The sequence below is a fragment of the Salmo salar genome, chromosome ssa01 (assembly GCF_905237065.1).
Source record: "Salmo salar chromosome ssa01, Ssal_v3.1, whole genome shotgun sequence".
Taxonomy (NCBI): Eukaryota; Metazoa; Chordata; class Actinopteri; order Salmoniformes; family Salmonidae; genus Salmo; species Salmo salar.
The window spans coordinates 95,510,111-95,534,233 of record NC_059442.1 but is presented as its reverse complement, the minus strand read 5'-3'; the positions used below and the strand labels follow the sequence as shown (position 1 = coordinate 95,534,233).

Below are 24,123 nucleotides of genomic sequence, written 5' to 3'. Positions count from 1 at the left end.
CCACCCGTAGCACGCGCTCCAGCAGGTATATCTCACTGGTCATCCCCAAAGCCAACACCTACTTTGGCCACCTTTCCTTCCAGTTCTCTGCCTCCAATGACTGGAATGAATTGCAAAAATCGCTGAAGCTGGAGACTTATATTTCACTCACTAACTTTAAACATCAGCTATCTGAGCAGGTAACCGATCGCTGCAGCTGTACATAGCCCATCTGTAAATAGCCCATCCAATCTACCTACCTCATCCCCATATTGTTTTTATTTACTTTCTGCTCTTTTGCACACCAGTATTTCTTCACATCTATCATTCTAGTGTTAATTTGCTAAATTGTAATTATTTCGCTACTATGGCCTATTTATTGCCTTACCTCCTCACACCATTTGCACACACTGTATTTAGACTTTATTTTTTTTATTCTATTGTGTTATTGACTGTACGTTTGTTTATCCCATGTGTAACTCTGTCTTGTTGTTTGTGTCACACTGCTTTGCTTTATCTTGGCCTGGTCGCAGTTGTAAATGAGAACTTGTTCTCAACTAGCCTACCTGGTTAAATAAGGGTGAAATAAATGAGGGTGACCGTGTTTACGAATTTGGGGTTGTACCTGGTAGGTTCCTTGCTAATTTGTTTGAGATTGAGGGCATCTAGCTTAGATTGTAGGGTGGCTGGGTTGGTAAGCATATCCCAGTTTAGGTCACCTAACAGCACAAACTCTGAAGATAAGTGGGGGGGGGGCAATCAATTCGCATATGGAGTCCAGGGCACAACTGGGGGCTGAGGGGGGTCTATAGCAAGTGGAAACAGTAAGACTTATTTCTGGAAAGGTGGATTTTTAAAAGTAGAAGCTCGAACTGTTTGGGCACAGACCTGGATAGCATGACAGATCTCTGTAGACTATCTCTGCAGTAGATTGCGACCTGCCCTCTTTGGCAGTTCTATCTTGGCGGAAAATGTTGTAGTTTGGGATGGAAATTTCAGAATTTTTGGTGGCCTTCCTAAGCCAGGATTCAGACACGGCTAGGACATCAAGGTTGGGGGAGTGTGCTAAAGCAGTGAATGAAACAAGCTTAGTGAGGAGGTTTCTGATGTTAACATGCATGAAACCAAGGCTTTTACAGTTACAGAAGTCAACAAATGATAGCTCCTGGGGAATAGGTGTGGTACTGGCGTCTACAGGGCCTGGGTTAACCTCTACATCACCAGAGGATCAGATGAGGAGTAGATAAGGGTATGGCTAAAGGCTATAAGAACTGGATGTCTAGTACGTTGGGAAAAGAGAATAAAAGGAGCAGATTTCTGGGCGTGGTAGAATAGATTCAGGGCGTAACGTACAGACAAGGGCATGGTAGGATGTGAGTACAGTGGAGGTAAACCTAGGCCTTGAGTGATGATGAGAGAGGTTTCGTCTCTGGTGGGACCAGTTAAGCCAGATGAGGTCTCCGCATGTGTGGGGGGTGGGACAAAAGAACTATCTAATGCAAGGTGAGCGGGACTGAGGGCTCTACAGTGAAATAAAACTATAAGGACTAGCCGAGACAGCAGTAGACAAGGCATATTAACATTAGAGAGAGGCATAAAGCAATCACAGGTGTTGATCGGGAGAGCTAAGACAACAACGGGTAAATGGCGTTGAATGGGCAGAGCGGGTCAGTTAGGGACATGCAGGACCTGAGTTCGAGGCTGGGGCCGACATATAAACAAAATGAGGTACCATGTTATTGAAACAGTCCACGGGGCATCAGCTGTGTAGCCGAGTGATCATAGGGTCCAAAGAACAGCAATAGGTGAGTCAGTAGTCAGTACTGCGCTAGGCGAGTGGGAAACACGGCACTTAGAAACTACCGGGCTGGGGCAAGAAGATTATGTTTACATACTGCTGTACTCATCTCATATGTATATACTGTATTCTATTCTACTGTATTTAGTCAATGCCACTCTGACATTGCTTGTCCTAATATTTATATATTTCTTAATTCCATTATTTTACTTTTAGATTTGTGTATTGTTGTGAATTGTTAGCTATTACTGCACTGTTGGAGCTAGGAACACAAGCAATTCGCACACCCGCAATAACATCTGCTAAATATGTGTGTGACCAATACAATTTGATTTGTCTAGATTTTTGATTTGATTTGTAACGCAGACCCAGTTACCTCACAGGTCAGAGTGGTCATCAGGGCAGCATCAGCCCCACTCTAAACTAACCCCGGAGGATATAGACACATTAACCCCACTCTAAACTAATCCAGGAGGATATAGACACATTAACCCCACTCTAAACTAATCCAGGAGGATATAGACACATTAACCCTACTATAAACTAACCCAGGAGGATATAGACACATTAGCCCTACTATAAACTAACCCAGGAGGATATAGACACATTAACCCCACTCTAAACTAATCCAGGAGGATATAGACACATTAACCCCACTCTAAACTAACCCAGGAGGATATAGACACATTAGCCCTACTATAAACTAACCCAGGAGGATATAGACACATTAGCCCTACTATAAACTAACCCAGGAGGATATAGAGACAGAAGACTTGAGAGATCCTTCGCACACTTGATACCTGTACATGATTTTCACATCTCTGAGAATCCTGACTTGTTCCAGGATGGACATGACTAAGGAGTTACAATAAATCGTGCTTACTATTTTTTGGAAGCATGCCTTACATGAGACAAACATCTTATCAACTCTTGCCCCACAAATGAAGATTGGGAAGAGTTGCTAACATTGTTTTGAGAAATGAATGACTTTAAAAGATGATACAATGTTTTATGACACAATTATTTCAGTTCCAAGGCCAGTCAGTCAGGCACACATGCAGTTCTTCCTTTCACACACGTCTACTATCTAGCAAAACCTCCAACCAGGCCAAACTTCCAGGTCAACGGCAGCCTAAATAGGTCTGCAAAGGCTGCGTCCCAAATGGCACCATTTTCCCTGATTAGTGCACTACCTTTGACACTATATATAGGGAATGGGGTGCCATTTGGGATGCACTGGACCCTGGTCAAAATTAGTGCACTATATAGGGAATAGGGTGCCATTTGGGATGCACATGAAGACACAAATCTAGAATCGGTGTCCGGCGTAGTCTTTTGCTTGTTTATTTAATTGCTTTAGGCGCCACTAAAGCGGGAGCCAGGTTTTCAGAGTGCTAACCCCGGTGAGAGAGAGAGAGGGCGGGCTGAATCTCCCCTATACCCCGCTACATTCATAGAACAGCTCAGGTTTTCCTTGGAAAGTATACACTGGTACCTCAGTTCCTCACACTGCAATGTCTGTCTGTCTCTCAGTGTATGTGTGTGCCACAGATCTCTATCTGAAGGAGCCTCTGGAGAGCATGTGGGACCTCCACATATTGTAGTGATGGGTTAAAGACACATAAAGAAGGAGAGAAACAAGATAACCGCTTTAACTGCTTAAGTTAGCCACAGCACTGGTACTGTATTCATTCTAGACCAAACATGCCATGATGTCTCCCCCACCCCTCTCAATTCAATTCAAGGAGCTTTATTGGCATGGAAAACATATGTTTACATTGTCAAAGCAAGTGAAATAGATAATAAACAAAAGTGAAATAAACAGTACAAGTGAACAGTAACCATTACACTCACAAAAGTTACAAAGGAATAGAGACATTTCAGGTGTTATATTATGTCTATATACAGTGTTGTAACGATGTGCAAATAGCTCAAGTACAAAAGGGAAAATAAATAAATATAGGTTGTATTTACAATGGTGTTTGTTCTTCACTGGTTGCCCTTTTCTTGTGGCAACATGTCACAAATATTGCTGCTGTGATGGCACACTGTGGTATTTCACCCAATAGATATGGGAGTTTTATCAAAATTGAATTTGTTTTCACATTCTTTGTGGGTCTATGTAATCTGAGGGAAATATGTGTCTCTAATATGGTCATACAGCTGGCAGGAGGTTAGGAAGTGCAGCTCAGTTTCTACCTAATTTTGTAGCAAGGCTATGCTTACTGAGTGTGTACATAGTCAAAGCTTTTCTTAATTTTGGGTCAGTCACAGTGGTCAGGTATTCTGCCACTGTGTACTCTCTTTTTAAGGCCAAATAGCATTCTAGATTGCTCAGTTTTTTAATTATTTCTTTCCAATGTGTCAAGTAATTCTCTTTTTGTTTTGTCATGATTTGATTGGGTCTAATTATGTTGCTGTCCTGGGGCTCTGTGGTATCTGTTTGTGTTGGTGAACAGAGCCCCAGGACCAGCTTGCTTAAGGGACTCTTCTCCAGGTTAATTTCTCTGTAGGGGAGGGCTTTGTTTTGGAAAGTTTGGGAATTTTGATAATCTCTCTCTCTCTTGCTGTCTCTCTGTCTTTTTCCATCTCTCTCTCTGTCTCTCTATTTTTACATCTCTCTCTCTCTGTCTTTCTCTTTCTCCTAACCTAGTCTTCCATATGCTGCACTCACACACACATCACTGCTTGCATTCTGAATGTTATATGAGGACAGTGTTATGTTCCTGACCTGTAAAGTAAATTCTACGCCTCCTTTAGTGCTGGGTTGGCTGTTGTCCATCCGTTTCCCAGTTGTCATATAGGGGTGCTGCTGATAAGCAGGAAGTTCTTAATACCAATAGTCCAACCATCAACACTGCTTATGTAACTGTGGAGGGAGTTGGCACAGGGTCATAATAGTTCCTGCAGCCTTTCCATGCAGATCCAGTGCTGTTATTGTACATTTGAAACGTCTAGAAGCAACAACGGCTCAGCTGCGAAGCGCGTAGTGTGTAAAAATCTTCTGTCCTCGGTGCAACACTCACTACCGAGTTCCAAACTGCCTCTGGAAGCAACGTCAGCACAAAAACTGTTTGTCGGGAGCTTCATGAATGGGTTTCTATGGCCAAGCAGCCGCACACAATCCTAAGATCACCATGCTTAATAAAATTCGCCGCCATTGGACTCTAGAGCAGTGAAACACTTTCTCTGGAGTGATGAATCACGCTTCACCATCTGGGTTTGGCGGATGCCAGGAACACGCTGCCTGCCCCAATGCATACTACCAACTGTGAAGTTTGGTTGAGGAGGAATAATTCCAGTGAAGGGAAATCTTAACGCTACTGTCACGACTTCCGCCGAAGTCGGCTCCTCTCCTTGTTCGGGCGGTGTTCGGCAGTCGACGTCACCGGCTTTCTAGCCATCGCCGCTCCATTTTTCATGTATCCATTTGTTTTGTCATGTTCCCTGCACACCTGGTTTTCATTCACCAATCAATTCATATGTATTTATTCCTCTGTTCCCCATCGTGTCTTTGTGTAGGATTGTTTGTGTTACGTGTATTTTGATATTGTGGATATTGTTACACGCATTACTATTTGTCTATGTTCCGTGTTTTGGGCACATTTATTGTTATTTTGTGCTGTCATTTTGACCGGAATAAAAAGTGTGCATGTTCACTACACTCTGCTCTCCTGCACCTGACTTCGCCTCCGATACACACTCCTAACAGCTACAGCATATAATGACATTCTAGACAGCTCTGTGCTTCCAACTTTGTGGAAACAGTTTGGGGAAGGCTCTTTCCTGTTTCAGCATGACAATGCCCCCGTGCACAAAGCGAGGTCCATACAGAAATGGTTTGTCAAGATCGGTGTGGAAGAACTTGAGCTTGCTTTGCTGCACTTGACCATATGACTGGACAATAATCAAGATAAGAGAAAACTAGAGCCTGCAGGACTTGCTTTTTGGAGTGAGAGCAGAGCATCTCTTTATAATGGACAGACCTCTCCCCATCTTTACAACCATTGAATCTATATGTTTTGACCATGACAGTTTGCAATCTAAGGTAACACCAATTAATTTAGTCTCCTCAACTTGTTCAACAGCCACACCATTCATTACCAGATTCAGCTGAGGTCTAGAACTTAGGGAATGATTTGTACCAAATACAATGCTCTTAGTTTTAGAGATGTTCAGGACCAGTTTATTACTGACCATCCATTCCAAAATAGTCTGCAACTCCATGTTAAGGGTTTCAGTGACTTCATTAGCTGTGGTTGCTAACACATATATGGTTAAATCATCAGCATACATGGACACACAGGCTTTGTTTAATGCCAGTGGCAGGTCATTGGTTAAAATAGAAAAGACTAGAGGGCCTAAAGAGCTGCCCTGCGGTACACCACACCCTACATGTTTGACATTAGAGAGGCTTCCATTAAAGTAAACCCTTTGAATTCTGTTAGATAGATAGCTCTGAATCCACAATATGGCAGATGTTGAAAAGCATAAAACATACGTTTTCTCAACAACAGGTTATGATCAATAATATCGAGGCTGCATTGAAATCTAACAGTACAGCTCCCACAATCTTCTTATATCAATGTATTTTAACCAATCATCAGTCATTTCTGTCAGTGCAGTACATGTTGAGTGCTGTTTTCTATAAGCATGCTGAAAGTTTGTTGTCAATTTGTTTACTGAGAAATAGCATTGTATTTGGTCAAACACATTTTTTCCAACAGTTTGCTAAGAGCTGGCAGCAAGCTGATAGGTCTGATGTTAGAACCAGTAAAGGCTGCTTTACCGCTCTTGGGTAGCGGAATGACTTTGGGTTCACTCCAGGCCTGAGGACAAAGACTTTTCTCTCGGCTCAGATTAAAGATATGACAGATAGGAGGGGCTATAAAGTCAGCTACCATCCTCAGTAGCGTTCCATTTAAGTTGTCAATGCCAGGTTTGTCATTATTGATAATTCCTCATCAATCCATGAAGCCTTAACAATTCTAACAGTCGGTTTCTTAACAAGTGCATGTTCATCAATAATTGGAAGAATCAATTTCATAAATTCATCAAGTGCAGCATCTGGATGCTCCTTATTAATTACATCAGACCAACAAATATTTTTAACATCATCCACAGTCACAGCAAAATCTTTTGTATGATGCCTTATGCACTATTGTAGGCCCATCTTTGGCTTTCCTGGATATAGCCACTACATTGTGATCACTGCATCCAATGGGTGCGGATACAGCTTTAGAACAAAGTTCTACAGTATTAGTCACGTATACTCCCCCTCCCGCGCTCGAGGTCATCAGGCTGATCATTATTACGCACACCTGTCACCATCGTTATGCGCATCAGCGCCTCATCAGACTCACCTGGACACCTTCACCTTCCTGATTACTTTCCCTATATATGTCACTCCCTTTGGTTCTTTCCCTAGGCGTTATTGTTTCTGTTCCATTGTTTCATGTCTGTACACTACTCTTGTTTTGTCCTTGTGTTATTTATTATTAAAAGTCACTCCCTGAACTTGCTTCCCGACTCCCAGCGTACACGTTACAGAATAATGCCTCACCAAATGGGAGCATCAGGGAGTGTTTGCTTGTTACTGTAGCATCCGGGTGTCACTACCGGAGCAACCGGGATGCCTCAGCTGGCTCGTCAGGCTTCCACGTGTCACGCGGAGTGGAACAGGTGAACATAAGAGCAGACTCAGACAAGGAGACTGGGATGAGGTAACCAAGGTATTAATTGAAAAACAGGGGGAAAATGGGGTGCAGGCCAAGGGAAGCTCGGGCAGAATGCAGGAAGCCAGGTGCGGAGGCTGAGGCTGGAGCGAGGGCAGTTGGGACTGGGTAAGCAGGTCCGGAGAGGAATCCAAGGACGCAGTGGAGTGGGTGTCCAGGACAGAGTAGCAGGACTGACTGGACGTGGGACTGGAGACAGGGGCCAAAGTCAGAGCGGGCAGAACTGTAGTGGAGAGGAAAACAGCGTCAGGCAAGGGAAAACAGGCATAACACGAAAACAGGATCTAAGCAGGAACAAACGGCTAAAAAACGCAGACTGATTGAGCAGGGATCTAGAAACGTGGAAGTGGCAGGGCTGAGTATTTGTAGAGGTCTTGATTATGGAACAGGTTGCAGCTGGTGGGGATCTGCTCTGGCCCCAGCACACCTGTCTCCTTCCACACAATCACACACACCCACACAGAGAGGAAGAGGGAGAGAGCACTGGGGGAGTGGCAGCAGGTTAGGGAGACACAGGATGAGAAGTAGAGGGCATGGCAGGAGCAGATGTAACACAATGCCTCAACCAGGTCGTCAGGTTTACAAGACCCGGTTGCCCCGTAAAGTGTCCGTTGCCGTGTCTACCGAGGACACCTCAGCTAGCTCATCAGGCTCCCATGCCTCAGCCGGTTCGTCAGGCTCCCAATGCCTCAGCTGGTTCATCAGCTCTCTGCACCTCAGCCGGCTCGTCAGGTCCCTGTGCCTCAGCTGGCTCGTCAGGTCCCTGTGCCTCAGCTGGCTCGTCAGGCCCCCGCGCCTCAGCCGGCTCGTCAGGTCCCCGTGCCTCAGCCGGCTCATCAGGCCCCCGCGCGTCAGCCAGTTCATCAGGTTCTCGCTCCTCAGCAGAAGCGATCTGCCTGCTCCTGGTCGCCGGGATCGTCTCTCTGGTCGACGTCCTGCGGGTGGAGCCGCTCGCCAGGGAAGGGGTACTGTCACGTATACTCCCCCTTCGGCGCTCGAGGTAGTCAGGCTGCTAATTTTTACGCACACCTGTCACCATCGTTACGCGCATCATCAGACTCACCTGGATGCCATCACCATCCTGATTACCTTCCCTATATATGTCACTCCCTTTGGTTCTTTCCCTAGGCGTAATTGTTTATGTTCCGTTGTTTCATGTCTGTACGCTACTCGTGTTTCTTGTTTTGTCCTTGTGTTATTTATTTATTAAAAGGCACTCCCTGAACTTGCTTCCCGACTCCCAGAGTACATGTTACAGTTAGTAAAAATGTGATCAATACATGTGGATGATCTTGTTCCTGTAGTGTTTGTAAACACCCTGATAGGTTGATTAGTAACCTGAACCAGATTACAGGCACTGGTTACAGTGAGAAGCTTCCTCTTGAGCGGACAGCTTGATGAAAACCAGTCAATATTCAGGTCCCCACGAAAGTAGACCTCTCTGTTTACATCACATACACTATCAAGCATTTCACAGATATTTTTTAGATACTGACAGTTAGCACTTGTTGGCCTATAGCAAGATCCAAAAAGAAAAGCCCTTATATGTGCCAGGTGAACCTGCAACCACAACACCTCAATAACACTTGAAATTATATCTTCTTTAAGCATTACAGGGATGTGGCTCTGAATAGCCCCCCCATAACCATTCCTGTTTCTTTTATAGATGGTATATCCTTGTATTGCTACTGCTGTATCATCAAATTAATTATCTTAGTGAGTCTCAGAAATAGCTAATATATTAATGTTATCTGATGTTAGCAAGTTTTTGATGTCATGAAACTAATTTCTAAGGCTGCATACAGAATATTAAAATGGGCTATTTTCAGCCCTTTCCCGGGTAGATTATCAGAGATAGATGTAATATGGAAAAGAGCAAACAAAAGAAGATCATTTAAAACAAAAAAATTCAGCAGTCCATTAATCAGTTGGTGTGTGTAAGTGTGTGTGCTGCGGGGTTGGCACTATGAACCCATAGGCTTTGCTCTCTCTCATCCCTTCCAGGCTTTTGGGAGGAAGGGTGGACAATGAGCCTGTCATAGCGGATGTAATACAATACGCTCTGGCAGCTTTCATGTGTGAGCACTTATTGTTGGTTTCTCTTTATGTTCAGACCAAGTTAAGTCTGTCATTTGTGTTGTATCAGTGTTAAATTCAACCATATAGTGATATTTATGTAATCTGGAAAGCATGTGATGACACATCATGTTTAAGTAGATTTGACATGGTTGTCAACATAAATTATCCTATTTTCAAATAAGGCACATCAAATCATCGTACAGAATTATCTGCAGCTTGTGTATATGTGTTTATGCTTAAACGGCATCATTACATCACTGTGCAATTAGTCCATGTCACACAACAAATTGATCCCGTGATAGCATAAAGTCAACACAATTGATGTTTTCACTTTTACTTTTGTTCTAAATTCACAGTAGGGAGCTGTCAAGGTTTCCAGGGCAGGCTGGTTGACCATGAGGCTAAATGCACGTACACACCACAGTGAGCTATACTGTAGAGGACCTTCAAGTTAAACAGGTCAGTCAGGTTGTCAGTCAGGTCAATCAGACCATAAGTCAGGTCGTCAATCAGGTCAGTCAGACCGTCAGTCAGGTCGTCAGTCAGACCGTCAGTCAGGTCGTCAGGTCAGTCAGGTCGTCAGTCAGGTCGTCAGTCAGGTCAGTCAGACCGTCAGTCAGGTCGTCAGTCAGACAGTCAGTCAGGTTGTCAGTCAGGTCGTCAGTCCGTCAATCAGGTCGTCAGTCCGTCAGTCAGGTCGTCAGTCAGACTGTCAGTCAGGTCGTCAGTCAGGTTGTCAGTCAGGTCAGTCAGACAGTCAGTCAGGTCGTCAGTCAGGTCGTCAGTCTGGTCATCAGTCAGGTCAGTCAGACTGTCAATCAGGTCGTCAGTCAGACCGTCAGTCAGGTCGTCAGTCCGTCAGTCAGACCATCAGTCAGGTCGTCAGTCAGGTCAGTCAGATCGTCTGTCAGACCGTCTATCAGACCATCAGTCAGGTCGTCAGTCAGGTCGTCGGGTCAGGCAGGTTGTCAGTCAGGTCGTCAGTCTGGTCATCAGTCAGGTCAGTCAGACTGTCAATCAGGTCGTCAGTCAGACCGTCAGTCAGGTCGTCAGTCAGGTCGTCAGTCAGACTGTCAGTCAGGTCGTCAGTCAGGTTGTCAGTCAGGTCGTCAGTCCGTCAATCAGGTCGTCAGTCCGTCAGTCAGGTCGTCAGTCAGACTGTCAGTCAGGTCGTCAGTCAGGTTGTCAGTCAGGTCGTCAGTCAGGTTGTCAGTCAGGTCAGTCAGACAGTCAGTCAGGTCGTCAGTCAGGTCGTCAGTCTGGTCATCAGTCAGGTCAGTCAGACTGTCAATCAGGTCGTCAGTCAGACCGTCAGTCAGGTCGTCAGTCCGTCAATCAGGTCGTCAGTCCGTCAGTCAGGTCGTCAGTCAGGTCGTCAGTCAGGTCGTCAGTCAGGTCAGTCAGGTTGTCAGTCAGGTTGTCAGTCAGGTTGTCAGTCAGGTCAGTTAGACCGTCAGTCAGGTCGTCAGTCAGGTTGTCAGTCAGGTTGTCAGTCAGGTTGTCAATCAACAGGAGACATGGCCCTCTGCTCTGCACTAGGGTTATGATTAAACACACGTGTCCTAACACACAAACACACATACACACAAACGAATACGCATGTACCCAGATTTTCTGCAGCTGCAACTCAATGACATAGTCTTTACCATGCAGTGGATGTCATCTGTATGAAAACAGAGGCAGTGGAAGCACCCAATCAGATCAGAGAGGGATCATTGTTAGATTGTTAGATGTTTACTCAGAGTTTACCTTCAAGGACACTGAAGCTCAGTCTCCCATCAATACTGTAATCCTAACATACGAGTCCTAGAATGTATCGCCTGTAGTTGCATCATACTCCTGTCTCTGTTACACTAATTCTCCACATACAGTATACATACAAACTCCTTGGTCAAAAGTTATTTTATTCTTATTTAATTAGTGTTTGGCAGTTGATGGACGTTGGGGCTCCCCTCATGTACCTTGCTCTCTGAGATAGTCCAGATCCTAAAACAAGCCCTCCCATGCTTGATAGGGCTTGAAGTCCCAAATGGTACCCTATTCCCTAGTGCACTACATTTGACCAGGGAATTACCAAAACTAGTGCACTATAAAGGGAATATGGTGCCATTTGGGATGCAGACAGGGCCTGGTAACGTGAGCGTCAGCCCCCTTCTCTAAAGGGGAGGAAGGTATCGTGGTCAGGTAATTGTAAACATAAACATACCCTCCAAGTTTTCCCCAGAACTGCCTGAATGCAGGATTCATGGTTGTAGAAGTTTAGAGGTCTCTCCAGAGTTTTCCGCCAGCTAGGCACCCACTGCAGCCTCCTGGCAGCTTTACTCAGAGACCAGAGACTGAATCAAGCCATTCATACCTCCCTCTGCACAAAAATTGATTTGTTCACCCACCTACTGTGACCCACCTACCCACTGTGATTATACTGTGACCCACCTACCCACTGTGATTATACTGTGACCCACCTACCCACTGTGATTATACTGTGACCCACCTACCCACTGTGATTATACTGTGACCCATCTACCCACTGTGATTATACTGTGACCCACCTACCCACTGTGATTATACTGTGACCCACCTACCCACTGTGATTATACTGTGACCCACCTCCCCACTGTGATTATACTGTGACCCATCTACCCACTGTGATTATACTGTGACCCACCTACCCACTGTGATTATACTGTGACCCACCTACCCACTGTGATTATACTGTGACCCACCTCCCCACTGTGATTATACTGTGACCCACCTCCCAACTGTGATTATACTGTGACCCATCTACCCACTGTGATTATACTGTGACCCACCTCCCCACTGTGACCTCCCCACTGTGATTATACTGTGTTTGGTAAAATTTCTCACAGCTATCGGAAACCTCCTCTCAAAATGTCTTGAAGTCACAGTTCAAGTTTTAAGAAAAATATGATTATGTAACACTGGAATGTGCTTCTCAAGATGGACGACCAACCTGGGATTTTTCACAAAAAAAACAAATTAGTACAGTAAAATATCTCCGTCAGTGGCTCTGTCTGTTCTCTCCCTGTAGGACACACACATTTTCATATTTTTCACACATCTTGATAAGCTTATTCATTCTGTATTGTGTGGTAATAAACAATAGTCATAAAGTCAGGCCTGAGGGCTGGGGGGTGTTCCCTGGCAATATGCTCTGCCCATAGAAATGGAATTCTAGAATGGTTCTGACTGTGTCGTATGTAAAAGTTCTAGAATATATCTATGTTGTGCTCCGTGCAGACGCGTAAGCTGACCAAGTTAGAGCGGCAGAGGTTCAGTGAGGAGGTGGAGATGCTGAAGGGCTTGCAGCACCCTAACATCGTCCGCTTCTACGACTCCTGGAAGGACAACTCCAAGGTCCTCAAGTGCATCCTGCTGGTCACCGAGCTCATGACCTCAGGCACCCTCAAAACGTGAGTTTGTCCTTCCTGCCCCAACCTGGCCTCAATCATCGTTGTAGTAGAGGAGACTGTTGTGCCTGTTTTGTCCCATTTGTTTTATTTCCTCTACAAAATTCCTCCTAGCAAATTCATATCATTTCAATATTTTCTATATTATTTTCTATATTTTATCGTGATTATGGAATCTTGATAGAAAACAAGGGTGGATAAAAATAGTTTTCTATCTGAACTTCTGACAGTCCTCTCTGGTTTGGAATGTACTGGTCTGGCCTGTACTGTTTAGGTAATGCATCCTGATAACGTGTGTTTACTGCAGGTACCTGAAGAGGTTCAAGGAGATGAAGCTGAAGCTGCTGCAGCGTTGGAGTCGGCAGATCCTGAAGGGGCTCCACTTCCTCCATACCCGCACCCCTCCCATTATCCACAGGGACCTCAAGTGTGACAACATCTTCATCACCGGCCCCACTGGCTCCGTCAAGATAGGAGACTTGGGCCTGGCCACACTCAAAAGTGCCTCCTTTGCTAAAAGTGTCATTGGTGAGTGTATATGAGTTTATTAACTAATTGCAGTCATCTATTTTTATGGATTAATTTCATGTTTTGGGTTTTTCTAGTTTAGGGCCTTTGAGTGCTCTAACTATATAATCATTATTAGATCACTGTGCCACAGATTACAACCCTATGATGCATGTCCTGTGTAATCAAATGTCTCTTTCCTAGAGAAGATGTGTGTGTGTGTGCGTGTGTACATCTGTGTGTGTGTCACGACTTCCGCCGAAGTCGGTCCCTCTCCTTGTTCGGGCGGCGTTAGGCAGTCGACGTCACCGGCCTTCTAGCCATCGCTGATCCACTTTTCATTTTCCATTTGTTTTCTCTTTGCTTTACACACCTGATTTAAATTCCCCAATTACATGTTCATTATTTAACCCTCTGTTTTCCCCATGGTTTTTGTGCGTGTTTGTTTTATGTATTTCGGTCCTTTTGTGTGGGCTTGGTATTTACTACATGGAATGTATATTATTGAGTAAAGTTACTTTTATTACTCATCTCTGCTGTCCTGCGCCTGACTCCTCTGCACCAGCTACACCCAGATCGTTACAGTGTGTGTGTGTGTGTGTGTGTGTGTCTTCTTGTGACTGGTATTGACTTGTCTCTCTCCTCTCCTCCAGGTACCCCAGAGTTCATGGCTCCAGAGATGTACGAGGAGAAGTATGATGAAGCTGTGGACGTCTATGCCTTTGGGATGTGTATCCTGGAGATGGCCACCTCAGAGTACCCCTACTCCGAGTGTCAGAACGCAGCCCAGATCTACCGCAAAGTCACCAGCGTGAGTGGAAATATATATGCCATTAGGCAGACCCTTTTATCCAAAGTGACTTACAGGAGTGCATGCATAAACTTTTCAAAAAAGGATTCCAAAAGGGTTCTTCAGGTGTCCCCATAGGAGAACCTTTTTTGGTTCCAGGTAGAACCAATCCTTTTTTTCCCTAAGAGTGTACATTTTGGTATGGGTGGCCCCAGGGGGACTCAAACTCAAAACCCTGTTGTTGCAATGCTCTGCCATGCTCTACAATCCTGCAACACAGGACCATGGTCCTACATAGACTGGGACTCTCCTCTCTCCATGCAGGGTTAGTCAATAACGTAATTGTGCACACCTGTTCACTCTCTTCCTCTTGCACCATGGAAGAGAGAAAATAACCCTATGAATGTCCTAGATGTCTGGAGGAAGGGAAAAGTCTACACGGGTTTCCTTGGGATGTCCCGAACTTTGATGTCACCCCATTGAAGTTGATATTTAAAAGTTAAGGTAAGGGTTAGGTAAGGGTTGGGTTTAATGTTAACCTCTATGGGCTAGGTGGGACGCTTGCGTCCCACCTACGTAACAGCCACTGGCAGCCTGTGGCGCGATTTTCAAAACGTTAAAAATCCTATTACTTCAATTTCTCAAACATATGACTATTTTACAGCTATTTAAAGACAAGACTCTCATTAATCTAACCACACTGTCCGATTTCAAAAAGGCTTTACAACGAAAGCAAAACATTAGATTATGTCAGCAGAGTACCAAGCCAGAAATAATCAGACACCCATTTTTCAAGCCAGCATATAATGTCACCAAAACCCAGAAGACAGCTAAATGCAGCACTCACCTTTGATGATCTTCATCAGATGACAACCCTAGGACATTATGTTATACAATACATGCATGTTTTGTTCAATCAAGTTCATATTTATATCAAAAACCAGCTTTTTACATTAGCATGTGACGTTCAGAACTAGCATACCCCCGCAAACTTCCGGGGAATTCGCTAACATTTTACTAAATTACTCACGATAAACGTTCACAAAAAGCATAACAATTATTTTAAGAATTATAGATACAGACCTCCTCTATGCACTCGATATGTCCGATTTTAAAATAGCTTTTTGGTGAAAGCACATTTTGCAATATTCTAAGTACATAGCCCAGGCATCACGGGCTCGCTATTTAGACACCCGGCAAGTTTAGCACTCACCATAATCATATTTACTATTATAAAAGTTTGATTACCTTTTGTTGTCTTCGTCAGAATGCACACCCAGGACTGCTACTTCAATAACAAATGTTGGTTTGGTCCAAAATAATCCATCGTTATATCCGAATAGCGGCGTTTTGTTCGTATGCGTTCCAGACACTATCCGAAATAGTAAAGAAGTGTCGCGCGCATGGCGCAATTCGTGACAATAAAATTCTAAATATTCCATTACCGTACTTCGAAGCATGTCAACCGCTGTTTAAAATCAATTTTTACGACATTTTTCTCGTAGAAAAGCGATAATATTCCGACAGGGAATCTCCTTTTCGGCAAACAGAGGAAAAAATCCCAAAGGCGGGGGCGGTCGGGTCACGCGCATAAGCCCAGTGTCCCTTGATCGGCCACTTGAGAAAGGCGATAATGTGTTTCAGCCTGGGGCTGGAATGACGACATTCTGTTTTTTCCCGGGCTCTGAACGCCTATGGACGACGTGGGAAGTGTCACGTTAGAGCAGAGATCCTTAGTAAATGATAGAGATGGAAAAGAAGTTCAAGAAATGGTCAGACAGGCCACTTCCTGTAAAGGAATCTCTCAGGTTTTGACCTGCCATTTGAGTTCTGTTATACTCACAGACACCATTCAAACAGTTTTAGAAAATGTAGGGTGTTTTCTATCCATATGTAATAAGTATATGCATATTCTAGTTACTGGGTAGGAGTGGTAACCAGATTAAATCGGGTATGTTTTTTATCCAGCCGTGTCAATACTGCCCCCTAGCCCTAACAGGTTTTAAGGTAAGGACGTCCCAAGGATTCTGGATTGCACTAACCCTGGAAGAAGTCTTGATGTTAGACTCCACTCTCCAGATGGAACTGAGGTGGCCATCTCCAGGATACACGTCCCTAAGGCCACAGCTGCATCATACTTCTCCTCATACACCAATTTATGAAAGCACCATTTTTTTTAAATTCATTTAAAGCTGTGTTCATTACCATGTTGTAGCCTTACCACCATCTCTATTCTCATCTGCAATTTTGACTCATAATATCTGATATTTAACTCAGAGATTCTGCGCTCGTTCTACGCTTCTACCTTTCCACAGATCTGACTGGATGCTCACACTCAACATGAGCTCTATTAGAAGATTCCATTTCCTACAGACCATGATGACATGGTGCTAGTTACCAGGGAGACAGATGACATGGTGCTGGTTACCAGGGAGACAGATGACATGGTGCTAGTTACCAGGGAGACAGATGACATGGTGCTGGTTACCAGAGAGACAGATGACATGGTGCTGGTTATCAGGGAGACAGATGACATGGTGCTGGTTATCAGGGAGACAGATGACATGGTGCTGGTTATCAGGGAGACAGATGACATGGTGCTGGTTATCAGGGAGACAGATGACATGGTGCTGGTTATCAGCGAGACAGATGACATGGTGCTGGTTACCAGCGAGACAGATGACATGGTGCTGGTTATCAGGGAGACAGATGACATGGTGCTGGTTATCAGCGAGACAGATGACATGGTGCTGGTTATCAGCGAGACAGATGGCATGGTGCTGGTTACCAGGGAGACAGATGACATGGTGCTGGTTACCAGCGAGACAGATGGCATGGTGCTGGTTATCAGCGAGACAGATGGCATGGTGCTGGTTACCAGGGAGACAGATGACATGGTGCTGGTTACCAAGGAGACAGATGACATGGTGCTGGTTACCAGGGAGACAGATGGCATGGTGCTGGTTACCAGGGAGACAGATGACATGGTGCTGGTTACCAGGGAGACAGATGACATGGTGCTGGTTCCCAGGGAGACAGATTACGTGGTGCTGGTTACCATGGTGAGAGAGAGATTACCTTTTCAGAGCAGCTCATAATAAAGACATTTCTAACTGACTCTGATTCCAACATATTATCAGACATTTAATAGCAGATGAAACATATCATAGTACTTAAAGACCTCTCCCTTCCACCAGAGAGATGCAGCTAAAGGTGCCTTCAGAAAGCAGTCACACCCCTTCACTTTTTCTACATGTTGTTCTGTTACAGCCTGAATTTACAATGGATTAAATTCAGATGTTGTGTCACTGATCAATACATAATAAAATATTACAAATAAATAGGACATGAAAAGCTGTAATGTCTTGAGTCAATAAGTATTCAACCCCTTTGTTAAGGGATGCCTAAATACGTTCAGGAGTAAACGTGCTTAACAAATAATAACATAACAAGTTGCATTCTATGTTCAATAATAGTGTTTAACATCATTTCTTCAGAGATGACTACCCCATCTCTGTACCCCACACATACAGATAATTATAAGGTCTCTCAATCGAGTAGTGAATTTCAAGCACAGATTCAACCACAAAGACCAGGGATGTTTTTCAATGCCTTGTAAAGAAGGGCACCGATTGGTAGATGTGAGCATGGTGAAGTTATATATTAAGCTTTAAAACAGTTAGAGTTCAATGGTTGTGATATGAAAAAACTGAGGATGGTCAGGGATGTGTTGATGAGGGAAGTGAGGAATGGGAGATGAGTCACTCAGCCAAGGATCAGGAGGAGAGGGCCGAGCTGGGCAGGAAGAAAGGGGACAGTGCGAGTCATAGGATGTTGGAAGAGGAGAGTAAGGTTGAAGAGGCAGAATCAGGAGACAGGAGGGAGAAGGATTTAACAGAAGGGAAAGAGTAGTGGGAGAGAGCGAGACAAGATTGTGATGGCGCATGCCCATCTGAGTGGTTAGGGATGGAGGAAAGGGAGACAGAAAAGCAAACAAAGTAGTGATCAGAGACCTGAAGGGGGTTGCAGTGAGATTAGTAGGCAAACAGCCTCTAGTAAAGATGAGGTCACGCATATTGCCTGCCTTGTGAGTGGGAGGGGACTGGGAAAGGGTAAGGTCAAGAGAGCCAAGGAGGGGAAAGAGAGTGTTGGAAAGAAATTAATTGAAGGCAAGCGTCAGGAGGGTGAAGTCGTCAAGTACGTATATTGGTGAGCCATTATAAGGAAATTAGCTTATCAAGGTTCAAGCTCATTGAGGAACTCTAAGGGAACCTAGTGGGCAATATATGACAATGTTAAGCTTGAGTGGACAAGTGACAGCATGAAATTCACTTAGGAGAAATGAGTAGCCCTGTGCCATCACCGCGATGACCAAATGTTCTCGGACTATGAGGAAAATGTATTCAGATGGAGAGAGCAGCAGTGTTCTCTGGGGTGATCCATGTCTCTGTCAGGGCCAAAAAGTCAAGGGACTGAAGGGCAGCTAGAGCAGAGATGAATTTGGCGTTCTTGAATGCATATCGGCAGTTCCAAACGCTGCCACGGAGCAGGAATTCCACATGGGTTGTGCGCGCAGGGTATACGCTCCCCACCCCCGACCAAGTGTCCGTAAAGCCTACAGAGAGAGAAGCCAACAGGTATAGAAAACACACATATAGTTGACAAAAGAGCAAACTGAGATGTGAAAATAACTATGTAAAATACTCAAGTGAACGAGTGGTGTGGAGCTTTACTCTCTTTCCTTTCTCGAACAACTCGACGGAACAACTCGGCAGAACCGTCTTTGTTTCGGCGACGGTCTTAGATTTGGAACACAATTGCCACCGCTGAGAAAACAGGGGAGACTAAAGTACTAACACTAATTGCTAATTGCCTTGCAAAGTTGAAGAGCAAACCTCCTGGTACTAATTGCTGATTGCCTAGGAAAGGAGAAACCACTCCCCCTCCAATACAGCCACTGTTTACGAAAACAACAACAGTCACAAATTGCCTTGCCCCTTAATCTTAGTTGATGTGTCAACAATCGTCTGCAAGTTAATAGCAGTCAGCAGTTCACACACCAAGTAGACTACTGGGAAGAAGGCAGCACTAGTTAGCAACAAGACAGTATTAGACAACAACAGAAGACAAAAGTTATACTTATCACTGCTGGAGATATCAGGAGTCCTCTAGCTATAGAATGAAGTACTGGGAGACAAATTAACCTTTCAGAAGTACAATAACTTAAAACACAAGGCCAAATCTACACAGGAGTTGCTTACCAAGACGACATTGAATGTCCCTGAGTGGTCTACTTACAGTTTTGACTTAAATCTACTTGAAAATCTACGGCAAGACTTGAAAATGGCTTTCTTGCAATGATCAACAACCAACTTGACAGAACTTGAATAATTTAAAAAAGAATAATGGGCGAATGTGGTACAAGAGACTTACCCAACAAGAGTCACAGCTGTAAACGCTGCTAAAGGTGTTTCTAACATGTATTGACTCAAGATACATTATTGTTTTGTTTTTCATAATTTTTGAATAAATGTTAGAATTTGTCTTCCACTTTCACATTACAAACTATTTTGTGTAGATCGTTAAAAAAAGACAAATACATTTAAATCCCACTTTGAAACACAATAAAATTTGGAAAATGTCAAGGGGTGTCAATACTTTCTTAAGGCACTGTATGTAGGTCTTCGGGAAAGAGTTCAGTTTAAAGCCAAGTCCATGATTACATTTACACCTGATTGCTGGATCAAAGTCCATGGCTATGTCCATGGACTTTGTGCATTTGGAAAGTATTCTGAACCCTTGATTTTTTCAAGTTACAGCCTTATTCTAAAATGTATAAAATAAATAGAAATTGTCATCAATCTACACACAATACCCCATAATGAAAAAGCCAAAACAGTTTTTTTGTATTAAAAATAAAAAACAGGTACCTTATTTAAAAAAATATATATATTTCACCTTTATTTAACAAGGTAGGCTAGATGAGAACAAATTCTCATTTACAACTACGACCTGGCCAAGATAAAGCAAAGCAGTGTGACACAAACAACAACACAGAGTTACACATAAAATAAACAAACATACAGGCAATAATACAATACAAAAAGTCTATTAACAGTGTGTGCAAATGAGGTAGGATAAGGGAGATAAGGCAATAAATAGGCCATAGTGGCGAAATAATTACAATATAGCAATTAAACACTGGAGTGATAGATGTGCAGAAGATGAGTGTGCAAGTAGAGATACTGGGGTGCAAAGGAGAAAAATACATAAAATAAATAACAGTATGGGGATGAGGTAGTTGGATGGGCTATTTACAGATGGGCTATGTACAGGTGCAGTGATCTGTGAGCTGCTCTGACAGCTGGTGCTTAAAGTTAGTGTGGGAGATATGAGTCTCCAGCTTCAGTGATTTTTGCAGTTCGTTCCAGTCATTGGCAGCAGAGAACTGGAAGGAAAGGCGGCCAAAGGATGAATTGGCTTTGGGGGTAAAATATACCTGCTGGAGCGCGTGCTACGGGTGGGTGCTGCTATGGTGACCAGTGAGCTGAGATAAGGCGGGGCTTTACCTAGCAAAGACTTATAGATGACCTGGAGCCAGTGGGTTTGGCGACAAATATGAAGCGAGGGCCAGCCAACGAGAGCATACAGGTCGCAGTGGTGGGTAGTATATGGGGCTTTGGTGACAAAATGGATGGCACTGTGATAGACTGCATCCAGTTTCTTGAGTAGAGTGTTGGAGGCTATTTTGTAAATTACAGTACAATAGTCAGTTTTACGAGGGTATATTTGGCAGCATGAGTGAAGGATGCTTTGTTGCAAAATAGGAAGCCGATTCTAGATTTAATTTTGGATTGGAGATGCTTAATGTGAGTCTGGAAGGAGAGTTTACAGTCTAACCAGACACCTAGGTATTTGTAGTTGTCCACATATTCTAAGTCAGAACCATCCAGAGTAGTGATGCTAGACGGGCGGGCAGGTGTTGGCAGTGATCGGTTGAAGAGCATGCATTTAGTTTTACTTGCATTTAAAAGCAGTTGGAGGCCACGGAAGGAGAGTTGTATGGCATTGAAGCTCGGCTGGAGGGTTGTTAACACAGTGTCCAAAGAAGTATACAGAATGGTGTCGTCTGCGTAGAGGTGGATCAGAGAATCACCAGCAGCAAGAGCGACATCATTGATGTATACAGAGAAAAGAGTCGGCCCGAGGATTGAACCCTGTGGCACCCCCAGAGACTGACAACAGGCTCTCTGATTTGACACACTGAACTCTGTCTGAGAAGTAGTTGGTGAACCAGGCGAGGCAGTCATTTGAGAAACCAAGGCTGTTGAGTCTGCCGATAAGAATATGGTGATTGACCCGAGTCGAAAGCCTTGGCCAGGTCAATTAATACATTTGCACAATTTTGTCTCTTATCAATGGCGGTTACGATATCGTTTAGGACCTTGAGTTTGGCTGAGGTGCACCCATGACCAGCTCGGAAACCAGATTGCATAGCGGAGAAGGTACGGTGGTATTCGAAATGGTCGGTGATCTGTTTGTTAACTTGACTTTCGAAGACCTTAGAAAGGCAGGGTAGGATAGATATAGGTCTGTAGCAGTTTGGGTCTAGAGTGTATCCCCCTTTGAAGAGGGGGATGACCGCGGCAGCTTTCCAATCTTTGGGGATCTCAGACGATACGAAAGAAGGGTTGAACAGGCTAGTAATAGGGGTTGCAACAATTTCGGCGGATAACATTAGAAAGAGAGGGCCCAGATTGTCTAGCCCGGCTGATTTGTAGGGGTCCAGATTTTGCCGCTCTTTCAGAACATCAGCTATCTGGATTTGGGTGAAGGAGAAATGGGGGAGGCTTGGGCAAGTTGCTGTGGGGGGTGCAGGGCTGTTGACCAGAGTAGGGGTAGCCAGGTGGAAAGCATGGCCAGCCGTAGAAAAATGCTTATCGAAATTCTCAATTATCGTGGATTTATCGGTGGTGACAGTGTTTCCTAGCCTCAGTGCAGTGGACAGCTGGGAGGAGGTGCTCTTATTCTCCATGGACTTGACAGTGTCCCAGAACCTTTTGGAGTTTGTGCTACAGGATGCAAATTTCTGTTTGAAAAAGCTAGCCTTTGCTTTCCTGACTGCCTGTGTATATTGGTTCCTAACTTCCCTGAAAAGTTGCATATCGCGGGGGCTATTCGATGCTAATGCAGTACTCCACAGGATGTTTTTGTGTTGGTCAAGTGCAGTCAAGTCTGGAGTGAACCAAGGGCTATATCTGTTGCTGGTTCTACATTTTTTGAACGGGGCATGCTTATTTAAGATGGTGAGGAAAGCACTTTTAAAGAATAACCAGGCATCCTCAACTGACGGAATGAGGTCAATATCCTTCCAGGATACCCGGGCCAGGTCGATTAGAAAGGCCTGCTTGCTGAAGTGTTTTAGGGAGCATTTGACAGTGATAAGGGGTTGTTGTTTGACCGCAGACCCATTACGGACACAGGCAATGAGGCAGTGATCACTGATATCCTGGTTGAAGACAGCAGAGGTGTATTTGGAGGGCTGGTTGGTTAGGATGATATCTACGAGGGTGCCCATGTTTACGGATTTGGGGTTGTACCTGGTAGGTTCATTGATCATTTGTGTGAGATTGAGGGCATCAAGCTTAGATTGTAGGATGGCCGGGGTGTTCAGCATGTCCCAGTTTAGGTCACCTAACAGCACGAGCTCTGAGGATAGATGGGGGGCAATCAATTCACATATGGTGTCCAGCTGGGGGCAGAGGTGCTCTATAGCAAGCGGCAACGGTGAGAGACTTGTTTCTGGAAAGGTGGATTTATAAAAGTAGAAGCTCAAATTGTTTGGGCACAGACCTGGATAGTAAAACAGAACTCTGCAGGCTATCTCTGCAGTAGATTGCAAACCGCCCCCTTTGGCAGTTCTATCTTGTTGGAAAATGTTATAGTTAGGGATGGACATTTCTGGGTTTTTCGTGGTCTTCCTAAGCCAGGATCCAGACACAGCTAGGACATCCGGGTTGGCAGAGTGTGCTAAAGCAGTGAATAAAACAAACTTCTATTGTTAACATGCAAAACTAGTCGTCTAGTACGTTCGGAACAGAGAGTAAAAGGAGCAGGTTCCTTGGCACGGTAGAATAGATTCAAGGAATAATGTACAGTACAGACAAAGGTATGGTAGGATGTGAATACAGTGGAGGTAAACCTATGCATTGAGTGACGATGAGAGCGATATTGTCTCTAGAAACATAATTTAAACCAGGTGAGGTCACCGCACGTGTGGGAGGTGGAACTAAAGGGTTAGCTAAGGCGTGTTGATCAGGGCTAGAGGCTCTACGGTGAAATAAGGCAATAATCACTAACCAAAACAGCAATGGACAAGGCATTTTGACATTAGGGAGAGGCATGTGTAGCCGAGTGATCATAGGGGTCCAGTGAGTTGCTCGGCGGGCTGGAGACTTGGCGATTCAGACAGCTAGCGGGCCGGGGCTAGCAAGCTAGCAGAAGGGCCTTGGAGGGACGTCGCGATGGAGGAAGTCTGTTGTAGCCCCCTCATGCTGTTACGTTGGCAGTCCAGTCGTGATGGATCAGCAGGGCTCCGTGCGTTGAAAGGGTCCAGGCCAATTGTCAAAATAGGTATAGTGGCCAAAGAATTTGTCCGATGAGCCTCTTCAGCTAACAGTCCGATATGCTGTAGACAGCTAGCGGGCCGTGGCTAGCAGGCTAGCAGATGGGCTTTCAGGGGACGCCGCCACGGAGGAGCCAGTTGAAAAAAACCCTTGGGCAGATTACGTTTTTAGTCCAGTCAGA

At 44.5% G+C, this 24,123-nt stretch overlaps 1 protein-coding gene across 1 annotated transcript in view; it reads left to right on the top strand.

Moving 5' to 3' along the window:
• LOC106610613 (serine/threonine-protein kinase WNK4) overlaps nt 1–24,123 on the top strand; it is a 129,207-nt gene that overhangs the window by 37,884 nt on the left and 67,200 nt on the right. Inside the window, 3 exon segments of the mRNA XM_045697380.1 lie at nt 12,850–13,022; nt 13,327–13,547; nt 14,180–14,337. Of these exon segments, the coding sequence (XP_045553336.1) occupies nt 12,850–13,022; nt 13,327–13,547; nt 14,180–14,337 (552 nt within the window).